Source organism: Hypanus sabinus, chromosome 5 (genome assembly GCF_030144855.1).
Source record: "Hypanus sabinus isolate sHypSab1 chromosome 5, sHypSab1.hap1, whole genome shotgun sequence".
In the NCBI taxonomy this organism is placed as follows: domain Eukaryota; kingdom Metazoa; phylum Chordata; class Chondrichthyes; order Myliobatiformes; family Dasyatidae; genus Hypanus; species Hypanus sabinus.
Genome location: NC_082710.1, coordinates 154,101,155 through 154,116,971, shown reverse-complemented (window position 1 = coordinate 154,116,971; position 15,817 = coordinate 154,101,155). Strand labels below are relative to the sequence as shown.

The 15,817-nt window shown below is 45.4% G+C and overlaps 1 protein-coding gene across 1 annotated transcript in view; it reads right to left on the bottom strand.

Moving 5' to 3' along the window:
• LOC132394479 (complement C4-like) overlaps positions 1-15,817 on the bottom strand; it is a 133,340-nt gene that overhangs the window by 34,784 nt on the left and 82,739 nt on the right. Inside the window, exons 26-29 of the mRNA XM_059970687.1 lie at positions 13,604-13,760; positions 10,304-10,417; positions 7,589-7,757; positions 2,057-2,250 (exon numbers count right to left, since the gene is read on the bottom strand). Of these exons, the coding sequence (XP_059826670.1) occupies positions 2,057-2,250; positions 7,589-7,757; positions 10,304-10,417; positions 13,604-13,760 (634 nt within the window). The remainder of the gene's footprint in view (positions 1-2,056; positions 2,251-7,588; positions 7,758-10,303; positions 10,418-13,603; positions 13,761-15,817) is intronic.

Here is a 15,817-nt window from a genome sequence, read left to right as displayed (position 1 = left end):
ATAGCTAGGGGAGAGTTTGTGGAGGCAGATTTTAGTAAGTCAACGTCAGGAAACAAGTGGCTGAGCATGGTGCAACTGAGCTGCATATACCTCAATGCAAGAAATATCATAGGAAAGGCCGATGAGCTCAGGGCATGGATTAACCCTTGGAATGATGACATTGTAGCAACTAGTGAGACTTGATTGCAGGACCTCAATATCATGGGGATCTGTTGTTTTAGGCATGACGGAGAGGTAGGGATAAAGTTCTTAATTAGCCAGGGCATCAAAGGGGAGAAGGCAGGGGAGTGGGGATGACAGGAAGAAATGGATCAGCCCATGATTGATTGGCAGAGTGGACTCAGTGGGCCGAATGGCCTACTTCTATTCCCATATCTTATGGTCTTATGGGGGGGGTGGTCAGGGAGAGTGTTACAGCAGTCCTCTGCCAGGACAGACTGGAGAACTCGACTAGTGACGCACTATGGGTGGAACTGAGCAATAAGAAAGGTATGACCACGTCAGCGGGGCAAAATAACAGACCACCCAACAGTGCAAGGGATTTAGAGGAACAAATCTGTAACATTCCACATATTGACTGGGGCTCCCATATTGACTGGGCTGGATGGGATAGAGTTTGTCATATTTATTCAGGAAAGTTTCCTTCAGCAGAACAAAGGAGCCCCAGTGAGAGAGTGTGCAATACTGGACCTGCTATTAAGAAGTGAGACAGGGCAGGTGACAGAAGTTTGTGTAGGGAAATACTTTGCATATGGTAACTTCAATGCCATTAGTTTCAGAGTAAAAATACAAAAAGATAGGTCTGGACCGGTGGTTGAGATTCTTTTGGAGACAGGCCAGTTTTGATGGTTCAGAAATGATCTGGCAAGTGTGGTTTGAGACAGGCTGTTTCTGGTAAAGATGTACTTGGTAAGTGGGAGACCTTCAAAAACAAAATTCTGAGAGTACAAAACTTGTTTGTGCCTATCAGAATAAAAGGAAAAGACAACAAGGGCAGGGACTTTAGTTTCCAAGAGATATTGAGGCCCTAGTCAGAGAAAAAAGGTATATAGCAGGTATAGGCAAGTAGGAACAAATGAGGTGCTTATGGAGCACTTCATTATAATTGTTTATTTATTTAATATTTGGAGTTTGTCGCCTTTTGCACACTGGTTGAACACCCAGTTAGTGTGGTGTTTCATAGATTCTAGAATGGTTATTATCTTATTATGGATTTATTGAGTATGTCCACAAGAAAATAAATCTCAAAGTTGGATATGGCAACATATACGTACTTTGAATATAAATTTACTTTGAACTTTGAGGAGCTGAAATGCCCACATTCAACGTTTTAGGAACAGCTTCATCCCTCCCGCCATCAACTGTCTGAACGCTCCGTGAACTTCCTTGCTCTTCCTCATTTGCACATCATTTATTGTTTGTAACCTTCGATGTCTTACATTGCATTACTGCCAGCAAACAGCAAACTTCCTGACGTGTGCCAGTGCTAATAAACCGATTCTGAGTTGTACTACCTGAATGTGCTGATGTTTTGAAGTGATCCGGGTGGATAACATGCAAAATAAAAATTCTTCACTGCGCATGACAATAACAAAGCAATTAGAATCACAATGGCCAGGATATGATGAAATACATCCTGGGCCACTATGGGAGTTACAGTCAATGCCGCGTTATGATCTCGCACTTCCTCTGCAGAGTCTCACTTTATTCTGCATTATTATTGTTTTAACTTGTTCTACCTCAACGCACTGTTCAATTATCTGAGCTGTATGAACAGTATACAAGACAAGCTCTTCACTGTACACATGACAGTACTAAACCAATTCCAATTTGCAATTTTATAAACCTCTGTCAGACCTCTGTCTATTGGTTTGGTCAAACCCTCCTTGTATCACATACCCTCTGATCTAGGCAGCATCCTGGTGAACCCCTTCGGCACTCTCTGCAAAGTCTCCACCTCCATACACCTCCTTTACCGCCCCCTCACCTTGTGTGTGCACTTTCAGGCAGCGACTGGCCTAGACCCCGAGACGTTAGGAGGAAGTGGAAAGGATACCTGAGTGGACTGAAAGCCCCCTCCGTAGTTCTGTTGCTCAGTCAGCCACTCCACAATGGGCCTTGCGTACTCGACGTTGCCCCTTTTCAGGGCCTGCAGCAGGCTGTACGCAGTGGTCTCCACCGTCAACGCCGATGCATGTGGGGGTTCCTCGCCGTCGCTTGGAGTCGTGTGCCAGTGACGCATGTTGCGGTCTGCGGGTCAGGCAAGAACAGCAGTCATCACGTGGGAATGTGGGAGTTTCCTTTCGTGCTCACTTCACCAGATACGCAGTTTAAATGCCACCTTGCCCCCACCCCCCACGTCTCTCCACACCACACCCACTCTACTTAATGCCAGCCGCTCTTGGAGTATCCGCCCAGGTTCACCCCGGGCAGGAGCTCATCCCTTTTTCTACATTTCTCTTTGGTACCAAGCAATGCCCAGCAGGGCAACACATTGGCACAACGGGTAGAGCTGCAGCCTGAGACCTGGATTCAGCCCGACCTCCGATGCTGACTGTGCGTGTGGAATTGCATGTTGTCTCTGACTGCGGGCACACTGGCTTTCTCCCTCAGCATAAAGATGTGCTGGATGGTGGGTCAATCAGACACTGGAAATTATTTCCTAGTGTGCAGGTGAGGACCAGAATCTCGAGGGGAGAATAAAATGCGATCAGTGTCAATATGTGGGCTTAATGGCCAGCATGGGCATGATGGGCCAAAGGGCCTGTTTCTGTGGTGTGCCTCTGAGCCAATCCTTACTTCCCTTTGCACAGATCGACAGGAGGTTCTGCACCTGTAGTTAGTTACCCGGCTTTTCCCTGTAAACCCTGAGGCAGATAAATTTTAAGATTTAACCTCATTCACTTGTATGTGTGGAGAGTGCTGGTGTTAAATTACTGGACCAATAAAGTAGGCTCGTGGACTAACAATCAGTGAATGAGAGTTCAAATCCCACAGAAGAGACTAAGATATTTGTTGTCAATTAATGAATTAATCTGGAGTTTAAAAAAAAGGACACACCTGCATAAAGGATAGTTATAAGAGTCCATTTGGTTCACTAATATTCTTCAAGGAAGGAAATCTGAACAGTACAGCACCCTACCAGGCTCTTCGGCCCACAATGTTGTGCCAACCTTTGAACCTACTCCAAGATCAATCTAACCCCTTCTCCAATACAACCCATAACCCTCCATTTCTCTGATATCCCTCTACCTATGTAAGAATCTTTTAAAATCTCCTGTTATATTAGCCTTTACCATCACACTTGGCAATGTGTTCCACGCACCCACCACCCTCTGTGTAAAAACCCTGTGTCTCAAAGAATGTGTAAATTATAGAAACATAGAAAAATAGAAAACCTACGGCCCACAATGCTGAACATGTACTTACTTCAGAAATTACCAGAAATCACTTTCGCCTCCACCACCATTGCCAGCAGCCCATTCCACCCACTCACCACTCTCTCACCCTGCCCCTCACATTATCTTTCCAGTTCCCCTTTTTTACCTTGCTTGTATAACTCAAGAGTTTTTTTACAGTTCTACTCCAAGAAAAAGGTTCTCTCTATATTATAGAAATATAGAAAACCTACAGCACAATACAGGACCTTCAGCCCCAAAGCTGTGCCAACCATGTTCCTACCTTAGAAATTACTAGGCTTACCGGTAGACCTCTATTTTTCTAAGCTCCATGTACCTATCCAAAAGACTCTTAAAAGACCCTATTGTATCCGTCTCCACCACCATTGCTGGCAGCCCATTCCACGCACTCACCATTCTCTGAGTAAAAAACTTATCCTTGACATCTGTACCTACTCCCCAGCACCTTAAACCTGTGTCCTCTCATGCTAGACATTTCAACCCTGGGATGAAGCCTCTGACTATCCACACGATCAATGCCCCTCATCATCTTATACATCTCTGTCAAGTCACCTCTCATCCTCCGCTGCTCCAAGGAGAAAAGGCCAAGTTCACTCAACCTATTTTCATAAGGCATGCTCCCCAATCCAGGCAACATCCTTGTGAATCTCCTCTGCATACTTTCTATGGTTTCCACATTCTTCCTGTGCTCCAAGTGGGGTCTGACCAGGTACCTATACAGCTGTAACAACCCTGAGATTTGCTCGCTCACAGTACCAACAAAGCAAAAAACCGAAAAGAACTGAATTAAGGAAAAAAAAGAATACAAATAAAAGACCAATACCAAATGTACATGGGAAAGAAAACAAAAACAAATCACGCAAAAAACTGAAGCGAACAACAACATTCCGAACCAGACGGAGTCCTCAGTAGGCCCCAGAGTAGGCCCAAAGCCTCACTTATCAGTTCATCATATTAGCGGGCATAGAGCACAGCAGCTGGGGCAGTCTTCATAACTTCAAGACCGTGGAGATGACCATCGCGGAGAATAAGCTAAATCGGCTGTCAGCTCAGATCCTCACACCCTGTCTTTTCAGACTATCTGGACCAGCATTTAAATTGACAAAATAACAGAACAACAAAAGACTCTGGAGCCCTGGAAAGTGCAGTGAACGTTGTGGCAAGCCAGCAAAATCAGCTCTCGCCTCTGATCTGAGCCTGTGTTTAAACTGTTTAATCAGCAGATCGTACCTCACATTAGGACCTGTCTACTGTGAAGGACTCGGTGCCTAGACCATGCCATCCAATGACTCACTCAGGGCCTGGATTTCGCCACCTAGCCCAAAGCCACTCTGAAGCTCTTCAAGTCAGCTTGGCGACTAGAGCAATCCAATCTCAGACCGGGGCCAGTCGTCTGACATCTTCTTTAAACTTTTTTCCACTTACCTCATCTGCTCTGGCCAATGTGTGATCCTACATCAATCACTGTACTACAGATAGAGCCATAGATCATGACATATTTGTGCAGTGGTCCTATCACTCTTATATTGTGCCCCAGTTAAAATAGACAAATGATTCCCCACCCACCAACACTCCTTCCTTCCTTCCTTCCGTATATTGGTATATCATAGGGCACTGATTGGGACAAATTGGTCATTGTCAATTGTTCTGTGATCAGTCTAGGATTAAATTAGGGGATAGCTGGGTGGCTTGGCTTGAAGGGCTGGAAGGGCCTATTGCACAATATATCAATCTCAACCACGAGCTGCTCTAAAAAGCCATCTTGTAGTCACTCTAGAATCTCCCCCCCCCCGGAATCCAGCACCAACCTGATTTTCCCAATTACCAGCAGATTGAAATCCCTCATGACTATTGTAACATTGCCCTTTTGGCATGCATTTTCAACCTCCCATTTGTAGACCACATCCTTACTATAGTTGGGGGGTCTGTACACAACTCCCACCTGGGTTTTATTACCCTTGCAGTTCCTTAACTCTATCCACAATGATTCAACATCTTCTGACCCTCTGTTGCATCTTTTTAATGATTTAATAGTTTCATTGTTTACCAACAGAGCAACGTCACCCCCTCTGCCTTCCTGCCTGTCCTTTCAATACAATGTGTATCTTTGGTCATAAAGCTCCAAGCTATAATCTTTCAGCCATGACTCTGTGATGCCTACAACATCACACCTGCCAATCTACAACTGTGCTGCAAGTTCATCGACTTTATTCCGTATGCTGCGCACATTCAAATTTAACACCTTCAGTCTTGCATTCACCCTTTTTGATTTTGTCTGCCTTTTACGTTGCAACTCATTCTGTTGACTGCAATTTCGACCCGTCATCAGCTTCTCCATGCTCAGAGTCTCACTGCACATTGACAGTGTTTTCAACCAACTGTCTCAACTTCAGCACTATCATCCGCCTTTTCTACGATACTTCTTGCATCGAAATATGTACAGCTCAGGACGCTCGTCGCACCATGCTCAACCTTCTGCTTCCTAACTCTGTCTGAGGTCTTACCAACATCTGTCTCCACAATCTCTCCACTAACTGTTCTGGCACTCTGGTTCCCAGCCCCTGGAACTCTAGTTTAAACCCTACCGTGTATCATTAACAAATCCTCCTGCTAGGATATTCTCCAGTTCAAGTTCAAACTGTTCCTTCTGCAAAGGTCCCATCTTCCCTAGAAGACAGCCCAAAAATCTTATGCCCTCACTCTGGCTCCCAGCCCCTTGCAACTCCAGTTTTAAACCACCCTCCCACCACCCCATGCAGCATTGCCAAGCCTTCTCACTAGGATATTAGTCCCCATCCAGTTTAGGTGCAAACAATCTCTTCTAAATAGAACCCAGTTTCCTTGGAAGAGAGCCCAATGATCCAAAGCTCTAATGTCCTACCTCCTTCAACTCCTCAGCCACGCATTAAACTGTATAATCTTCTAGAATCAGAAGTCAGAATCAGGTTTTTTATCACTGGCATGTGTCGTGAAATCTGTTAACTTACGACACACGTCTAGTTCTGAGCTCACTAACCTATGGCATGGGTAGCAATCCTGAGATCACAACCCTAAAGGTCCTGCCCTTTAATTTAGCACCTAACTCCCTTTTGCAGAACCTCGTGACTCGTCCTACCCATATCATTGGTACCTACATGGACCACGACTTCTCACTGTTCATCCTCCCACTTAAGAATGCTGAGGACTCAATTTGAGATATCCTGGATCCTGGCACCCGAGAGAAAACATACCATATTAGAATCTTGTTCTTGTCCACAGAACCTCCTGTCCATTTCCCTAATGAATGAATCCTCTATCACCACACTGTGCCTCTTTTCCCCACTTCCCTCTGAGCCACAGGGACAGACTCAATGCCAGAGACCCAAGCATTGTGACTTTCCACTGCTAGCTCACCCCCACCCCTGACAATATCCAAAGTGATATACCTGTTGTAGAGCGGATGGCCACAGGGGTACTCTGCATTGGCTCCTTAAGCCCCTTCTCCTTCCTGACTGTCACACCGTTTACTGTGTCCTACACCTTGGGAGTACCTAACTCTCGTTATCTCCTATCTATCACCCCCTCAGCCTCCTGAATGATTTGGAATTCATCCAGTTCCAGCTTCAACTCCTTAATGCAAATTTTTAGAAGCTGCAGCTGGATACATTTGTCGCAATTGTCGTCAGGGACACTGGAGGTCTCCCTGCCTTCCACATCGCTCAAGAGGAGCATTCAGCTATCCTGCCTGACACCTCTGTTGTCCTATCCGAGCAGATAAAAAGAAGGGAAGGAATAAAAAAACAACCCTGAGCTTTTCTTTCCGTTGCTTTCGCTGACCAAAGCTTCTCTTCGCTGAAGCCCTGAAGAGCTAAAGCCTGAAGTTCACCACTCTGTCTCTGTCAATTTAAAAGATAGCCACTATGATGATGGCCCTGCCTTCCTTGAATTTGCTTTGCTAATCAATCCCAAATGCTCAATGGTCGCTGGTCAAGACTCTTCATCGCTGTAGCAATCTGCTGTGGCCTTCTGTACTCGGGCAGCAAACCTGATTGAAGTCCCTCCTCTCAAAACTCCCGATGAAGTTGTTATAGTCCTGTTATTAAACTCTTGTCTATTCTTCAGAACTGTGTGACAATCAAAGTAGCAGCCCAAGAGTGAGCTTCTGGTGAGGTAAACATTAGAAACTTTACCTGAATCGTAAACTGCAATCAGTTTCAGTCTCCTCTCTGCCTCCAGCACTTTGTCTAAGTCTGCTTCTGCGAAGGCCAGGGCGTAGGCGGTGATCGCCAAGGCGTAGGGCTTCTCGACAGTCGGCAAAGTCCTGTGCAAATACTGCACGGCTTTTCCAATGCTTTCACTCTGGTGGAACGAAACAAGAAATGGGGTGACTTTGAAATACTTCATCCACTAATGCCGGCAGCTGAAACTGACTCAGGTAAAGACTAGACCCAAACCAGGATTTAACTTTGTCTGGAGCCACTGCCTCACACAACAGGCTTGATCCCAAACTCCAGCACCATCTGTGTATGGAGTTTGCATATGTTCTCCCTGTGACCATTTGTGTTTCACGTGCCTGCTCCGGTTTCCTCCCACACACTGAACAGTTGCAGGTCAGTGGCTGCTGTAAATTAGCCTCTAGTGTGGGGGTGAGGGGCAGAATCTGGAGAGAATTGAGGAGAGTGTAAGACAGGTGAGCAGACCAGTAAGTCTTGAAGTATTTTTGATGTAGCAAATGAGAATGGTTCTAATGAAGTAACCTTCCCTTTGAGTCAGAAGACTCCTGGGTCGATTCCTGAACTCACTACAATCTAGCTTCACTGTCATGGTAAGATGAAGTGTTAAGGGGGCACCACCTGCTCTCTAGACCCTGTGACACTTCCAAAATTGAGCAGGATTATGGTCTACATCCTGGTATAGTATTTAATCCCCAGTCACTGAATTCCCCACCATCAAGATCCCAGGAGATGCCACTGGTCAGACACTGAACGGGAGTGGTCATTTACACAACGTGGCTACAAGCGCAGGGAATCCTGTGGTGAGTAACTCATCTCCTGGCTCCCCAAAGCCTGTCTGTCCATCATCTCCAAGGTCTGGATCTGGAGTGTGATGGAACTCTCTCCAGTTGCCTGGATGAGTGCAGCTTCAACGGCACTCTAAGCTCAGCCACACACTGGACAGAGCACCCTGCTTGACCTGCAGCCCATCCACTGACATTCTCTGACATCCTGCAGCCCATCTCTCCATCACTGAAGCATAGTAGCAGCGGTTTGTAGCACTGTAGCGACTCACTGAGACTCCTTAGACAGCACCTTCCAAACCCAGCACCTCCACCAGTGAGAACGATGAGGGCAACACCACAACCCAAGGAGCCCCCTAAGCCGCATACCATCCTGACTCGGAAATACATCATCGTTCCTTCACCGTCACTGGGACGAAATCCTGGAACTCCCTCCCTAACGGCACTGTTGGACTGTGGCTGTGCACTGGCAGCTCACCAGCACCCTCCCAGGGACAACCAGGGAGGGGCAGTTAAATGCTGGCAAAACCTCCAAAGCCCACATCCCTTGAATTAATACAAAATATCACCATCATTGGACTCTTATGTAAAGCTTATGTATTATGTATCCAGCTTATGTATTGCTGGAGACACAAGACACTGCAGATGCTGGAGTCCTGAGCAATGTACAAGGCACTGGAGAAACTCAATGGTCAGGCAGTGTATGTGGAGGGATATGGACAGTCAATGTTTTGGGTTGAGACCCTTCCCCTGGACTGACAGAGTAGAGGGGAGGTAGTCAGCATAATGTGGTGGGGCAAGAGCTGGCAAGCGATAGGTGATAGATAGATAGGGATGGGGAAATAGCTATAGATGCTGCGAGGTGATAGGTGGAGGCAATGTGATCCTTCATCGTGATTGAAAGGGTGATGGCCAATATAAAGAAATGGGCTGGAAAGGGAGGAGCAGAAGCTCGCAAGCTATAGGAGAATCCATTTGAGGAGGGGTGATAGTCAGTTGGAAGAGGGGTTAATAGCAACAGAGGCTGAGAGGTGATAGGTGGTTGCAACAAAGTGCTACATTTGATGGAATCTCAGAGGAGGGGGAAGGTAGAGCATGGAACCAAGTGGGAAAGGCAGATGGGAACATCGGAGGTGGAGGGGAAGGGACCCAGTGGGAGGAAGGCATGGGTGATGGACAGATCGAGGGGGTGTAGGTATGTGACAGAGCTGGGATGGGTGTAGGAGAAACTGGGAAGATCAGCAGAAGAGAGAAAGGGGACAGAGGTCAGAAGGTTACCTGAAATTGGAGAAATCAGTGTATATGCCATCGGGTTGGACACTACCCAGGAAGAATATGAGGGTCTGTTGCCCTAGATTTTGTTTAGCCTCAACCTGCCATGGAGGAGGTTGAGGATACACAGCTCAGTGAGGGAATGAAGAGGGGAATTGAAATAAATGGTAATCAGGAACTCCAGAAAACCATGACAAATGGAGTGCAATTACTTAGCAAAGCATTCACCCAGTCTGCGTTTGCTCCCAGGAACATCTGCACTCAATGCTGCATCTTCAGTATACAAGCTGTTGGTGCAATTTCTGCACTGCAATTCTCACAAACCAGCCGCCCATAACCTGGGAACCATTGACATGTCTGGTAAATCATCCCTAAGTTGAATTTTGGCAGAAGATTAAAAAATTCAGCTGCTGATTTACTGTTAGTTACTGACCATGTTCCCCCTGAATCCACATCCCATTCTGACTCATGGGGACTTAAAAAAAAACTAAAGTTCCCAAAACTTTTTCTTAACCAAACTTACTTCTGCAATCTCCCCCAGGCCATCATTGAGATAGACGAGCCCCAATAAGGAAGTTTTTCAAAAGGGCACCTAGAAAGAATGTTTATATCTTACCACTTTTGAAGCTGCAGCTACATTGTTCTGGAGAAAGGTTTGTAGGAAATGCTGTAAGGCCACTGTTACAAAGGCAGTCAGGGGCAAGTTACCCTCAGCACCACTAACTCCACCCTGTGGAAAGAAACCAACAGTCAAAAACATGGACAAAATAAAATAAATTAAGTACTGTGTGTTATGCCGCTGTCGTTTAGGGCAACATTGAAGGTCTTCCATAGAAGTTTGCTTCATTGCTGTTTCTGTAACAATTGTTTTTTGATCAGGCGGGGTTGTTAGCCCTGAGCTGAATCCCTGAACCTGGAGGACCAATGAACAACTCTTAGTCTGGCCTCTACCTTTGACCTGCTTGGCATGGATGACCCTACCAAGAGCCAAAGCACAAAGTCCTGACTCCAGCCAACATAGTTCTCTGGGTCATTGAGGCAAGCAAGCTACCAAACACACCGAGAGATTGTTGTCCTCTTAGAGGGCAATCAATACAGATCAGTAACAACACCTCCTCATCAATGACCATCAACCTCAGGACTCTGTTTAGCGTCCCTGCTCGACCCTCCTTACACCCATGACTGTGTGCCTAAGCACAGCTCTAGTAACACCTACAAAGGCACCAACGACGCCATTGCTGTTGGCCGGATCACGGTGACGAGTCAGGGCACAGGAGTGAGAGAAGATGCCTGGTTAAGAGGTGCCACAATGGCATCCTCACTTTTAAGCATCCACAAAACCACCTGAGTGAGTGAGAAGCAAGGTCTTCAAGCAGAGGGAGTGTTGGAGGAAGATACAATAATCATTTTTAAAAAAATATTTGGACAGGTACATGGATAGGAAAGGTTTAGAGGGATATGGTCCAAATACAAGCTTAAATGGGAAATCTAGTCAACATGGACTAATTGGGCAGGAGAGGCTGTTTTGTGTTCTATGACTATAAATCAGTACTCTCCATTATATTTTCCACCTCACTGAAGAAGACCATTGGGACTGTGAGTCTCAAAACATCCTCACAAGTATCCAACTACACAATTTACAGCAGCCGACTAAACCACTGACCTGAACATGGTTGATAAGTGGCAGGAAAACGGAGCACATGGGGGAAACCCGCATGGTCACAGGGAGAACGTACAAACTCCACACATGCGGTGATCCAGAGTCAGAGAAGGGACCTCAGATATTTCAAAGTCTGAAGGACCAGATCCAGTGGGAGCACATTCACTTCATGCTCTATCTGCCATTAACAGTCACATGATGTTATGGAAGACATTGACTTACTGGTTATATCACAAGCATGGATAGGCTTGGACTGTTCAACTAAAGATGGGTTGGAACCGCTTTCAAGACTAATTCAATCCCACTCTCTGGCACTGTCTATTTGATCAATGCAGCTCGTGACTGTGGGGCTCTTTCTGGGGGGACTACGCATTTTGATGTTCAGTGCCCACGGCTGTGGACTGGTACTTGGAGCTCTCTGCGATTCATGTCACATGTGTTTCTGGTTTCTGGTTACCCGCTTATTGGCTCTTTGCACAATTTGAGGGGGCGCTTTGGCACAGACTGGCTCTGTGCATGCAGTCAACGACAGAGCACTGAACTGAGCTGAACACTCCTGGGCTGTTTCGAGCACTCTATGGTTTGATGTTTATTCTATGTGTTGCTCACCCGCTTTTGGCTGTTCGCAAAATTTGTTGTTTTTTTTACACATTAGGCATTTGATGTTTTCTTCAAATGGGCTCCTTTGTGTTTCTTTGTTTCGTGGCTGCATGTGGGAGGACGAATCTCAGGATTGTACGCTGGATATGGATTTTGGTGATAAATGTACTTTGAATTCTTGAATCCCTTTGATTGTGTGGGATAACCCCCCCCCCCCCGGTGCACTGGTTTCCTCCCAGATCCCAAGGAAGTACAAGTTGGTGGGTTAATTGGTTCCTATAAATTGCCCTTGCATATGGATGAATGGTTGGAGAACTGGAAGCTGACAGGAATGTGCAAGGTACAAGGGGAATGGGATGGCACTGAGGGCCAGTATACACTTGTCAGGCAGAATGGTCTCCTGCAGGGTCAAAGGAAAAATATGAGAATGAGAGGTAGAAATTCAACTCTAACCATGGGTAATGGGGATTGAAAGTTTATTAAATAGAATGATTGGGATGAAAAGCAGATGTCAATAATGGTGAGGCTCCAATTTAAAAGGTGTTCCAGGTTGTGGGGAACAGAGTCGTCCTTGCCTAGTTACCCCAGACATACAGCAACATGTTTGTTTCTTCTGCTGTAACAAGCAGCAAGAATGTATCAAGCTGCCCATTGCTACGTGCAGACAGTAAATGCAGCAAAATCTATGAAATTCACATCTCTTTTGAAGCAATGAGTCAAGGTTTGGAATTTCGAAGAATAGATATTTAACAGAAACTTTCTAAGGAGAATGGGGTAGGCTAAAACTTTGTGGAGAAGAGTGGAGGAGGGCCTCTGAAAGCACCAGCACTGACTGATGGGCAAATGGCCAGCTCCTGTATGGTATCATCTATGATTCCACATATTAGCAGTACCGGACAACATGCAAGAACTCACAGTCTGTAACCATTTGTTGCCTCCCTCATTAGCCCTACCATTCCATTCCTCCCCATCTGAGTCTATCTGACAATCAACCCCTCCTCCATTGGATCCACTTATCACTCGCAAACATTTTCTCCACCCCTTCCTCCTCACTGCTTCATGTCAGCTATCTCCCATCTATCTTTCAATCCAGACTAAAGAGTCTCGATCTGGAGTGCTAACCCATTTCCTTCCAGAGATGCTGCCTGATCCTTTGAGTTTTGTACCAGCAATCTAACTGGAGGAAAATGAAAGCTGACATCAAATGGAGGAAGTTCAACAAATGGGGATGCAAACAGTCGGGGGGGTGACTCCAGTGGTGTGTTTATACAGTCGGGGGGGGGGGCTCCAGTGGTGTGGGTGTACAGTCAGGGGGGGGGGGTTCCAGTGGTGTGGGTTTTTGCAGCAAACAGGGGAGTAGGATATTCGATGCCCATTGCTCATTGCATTCATACTCAGTTTCACTGCTGTAAGCAACACCACTGAGTATCAATCCAGACCAGCAACTGAACATGTACAATGCCATCCCAAGGACTTTGACTTATTAGATACCTTGAATCAGAATCTGTTACGTGCATTGCAGAGACTGGACATTGGATGATGTAGAAAAGAGAATTAACAAGAAACCAATGAAGTGTGATAATCACAATCAAGTGTCTATAAAATTGACTTCAAGGATATCAAATGAGAAACAGAGTGAAATGAAGAAGTTCGAACCTGCATGGCTTTCATAAGCACTGGATTGGGATCTTCAAAGCTTCCATCGCTCTTCTGAGCATCGACCAAATAGGAAACGGAGGCATACACATTCCTCTGATTTACCTTGACATGACGGTCCACTATTGAGAATATCTTCACAATGAAGGCCGTCAGCCTGAGGAGACAGAGGACAGTACTGACGATATGTGGCTTCAAAATGCACATTGAAAAACCAGATTTTAACTTGGGAAATATTATTCAGCATCTGCATTTCCAATATAATTGCACTTCCTAATGGTCATCCTGTCACCAGCAAGCTACTTGGTCCTAACATCTCAAAGTTAAAGTAGACCGTGAAGGAGAAGATAAAAAATTACAGGGGAATTTTGATCAGTGGACCAAGCAGTGGAAAATGGTCTCATTCCAGATAAACTTGAGGAAAAAATGTTTATGTTCTCAGAGGATGATTGGACAGACTATATGGAACAAAGTGCTGGAGAAAATGGCTGAGGTAGGTGTAAGAATTGGCATCGGGTTCATTATACAGGGAGACAAATATGGTTTTACACGCACCCAGAAGTACCATTCCAAACAGAATGTAGAGTCCAGTGTTAACATTTCAAATACATTTGGATGAATGCATAGATCAGCAATGTTTAGAAGAATATTGACCAATTGTGGACTGTGGCGAGATCTGAAGAATTACTCTAAAGTGGACTGTTCCTTTAACAAGAGAGAGAGGGAGCGAACAGCTTGTGTGTTATTTCAGCAGCAGGGAGAGAGAGAGAGAAAGTCTGTGAGTTGCCTTGGAAACTGAAAGGCAGAGCTATATGATGGACAGCTCATGTTCGACACTTGGAGATATATACAAGGTCAGTCAACTTTTTAATCAGGCACACAAGAGATACACAACTCCAGAGGCAAGGAGGACACTGGTGAGCTTTGTGTACCCACAACAAGGGTGGGGTTTTGCTCACAGTGTGGATAAGGGGGTGACTGGTGGGGAGCTATCAAAGTGTTTAACTCTGGTCTGGGTTGATAACACCACAGAAGATGGCATCCCCTTTTTGTGGTCACAAGTTGGTGACTTTAAATAGGTTTCGGGAGCAAGGAGGATGATGTGGAGGATCAGCATCAGTATTGGGAGAACAAACCAACACTATCTCTCTCTCTCCAACTCTACTCAAATTAAATTCCAGAACTGAACTGATTACCTACTATACCACTGTAAGACTGTATCACCTAACTACCTGAGCTGGGGAAGATTGGGAACCTTATTTACTCACCTATATATATGCATATACTTTGCTAACCTGTTTACCTTATCTTGTTTTATATTACTTTATTCATGTAGTTGCTAACAAAATAGAGTTTATAACTGAAGACTCAGACTCCAGGTGTGTCCTTTTCTGCTGGTTCTTTTTAACCTGTTATGGGATACATAACAAAATTGGGGGCTCGTCCAGGATATGAACAAAAATTGGTGGGAGACATTCTAAAATTTGTTGGGGGCTTGTTGATTGAGTGATTATCTTCCTTTGATTGGCTTATGCCAGTGGGTTAACAGTAGAAATGGATGTTGAGGAATTCCTGGCAGGGCCAGACCCTGTGACTTTGAAGAGAGCTAAAAAGGCTGATTTGTGGGAAGTTGTTGATGCATTGAAACTTAGCCTCTCTAAGAAGGGTGTGACGAAGGGGGAACTCCAAAGGGTAACAGTTGAGCACTACATTTCTATGAAGTACTTTAGTGAGAGGAGTTAAAAATGTTCCCTCTAGGTGCAGAGGAGAACCATTTGTGACTGGAACAAATGAGGTTAGAGGAAGTTAAGTTAGAGGCAGAAGAAGCAGAATTACAGAGAGTAGAAGCAGAAAGACAGAAAGACAGGATCAAGGATCAGGGAGTCGTAATGAGCTGGCGGTACTGTATAATATCAGCCAAAAAATTAAGTTAGTACAACCCTTTGATGAAGCTGAAGTCGACCTGTATTTCCTACACTTCAAAAAGGAGGCCCAGACTCAGAAATGGCCGAGGGATGAGTGGGCTGTCATGTTACAAAGTGTGTTGAAGGGGAAGGCTCAGCAGGCGTTTTCTGCCCTGACCCTTGAACAGTTAAAGAATTATGCCACGGTTAAGGATGCTGTGTTTAAAGTCCATGAGTTGGTTCCAGAGGCATAGAGACAAAAATACAAAGACTTAAGGAAGTCTGGGAGCCAAACTTATGTGGAGTTTGC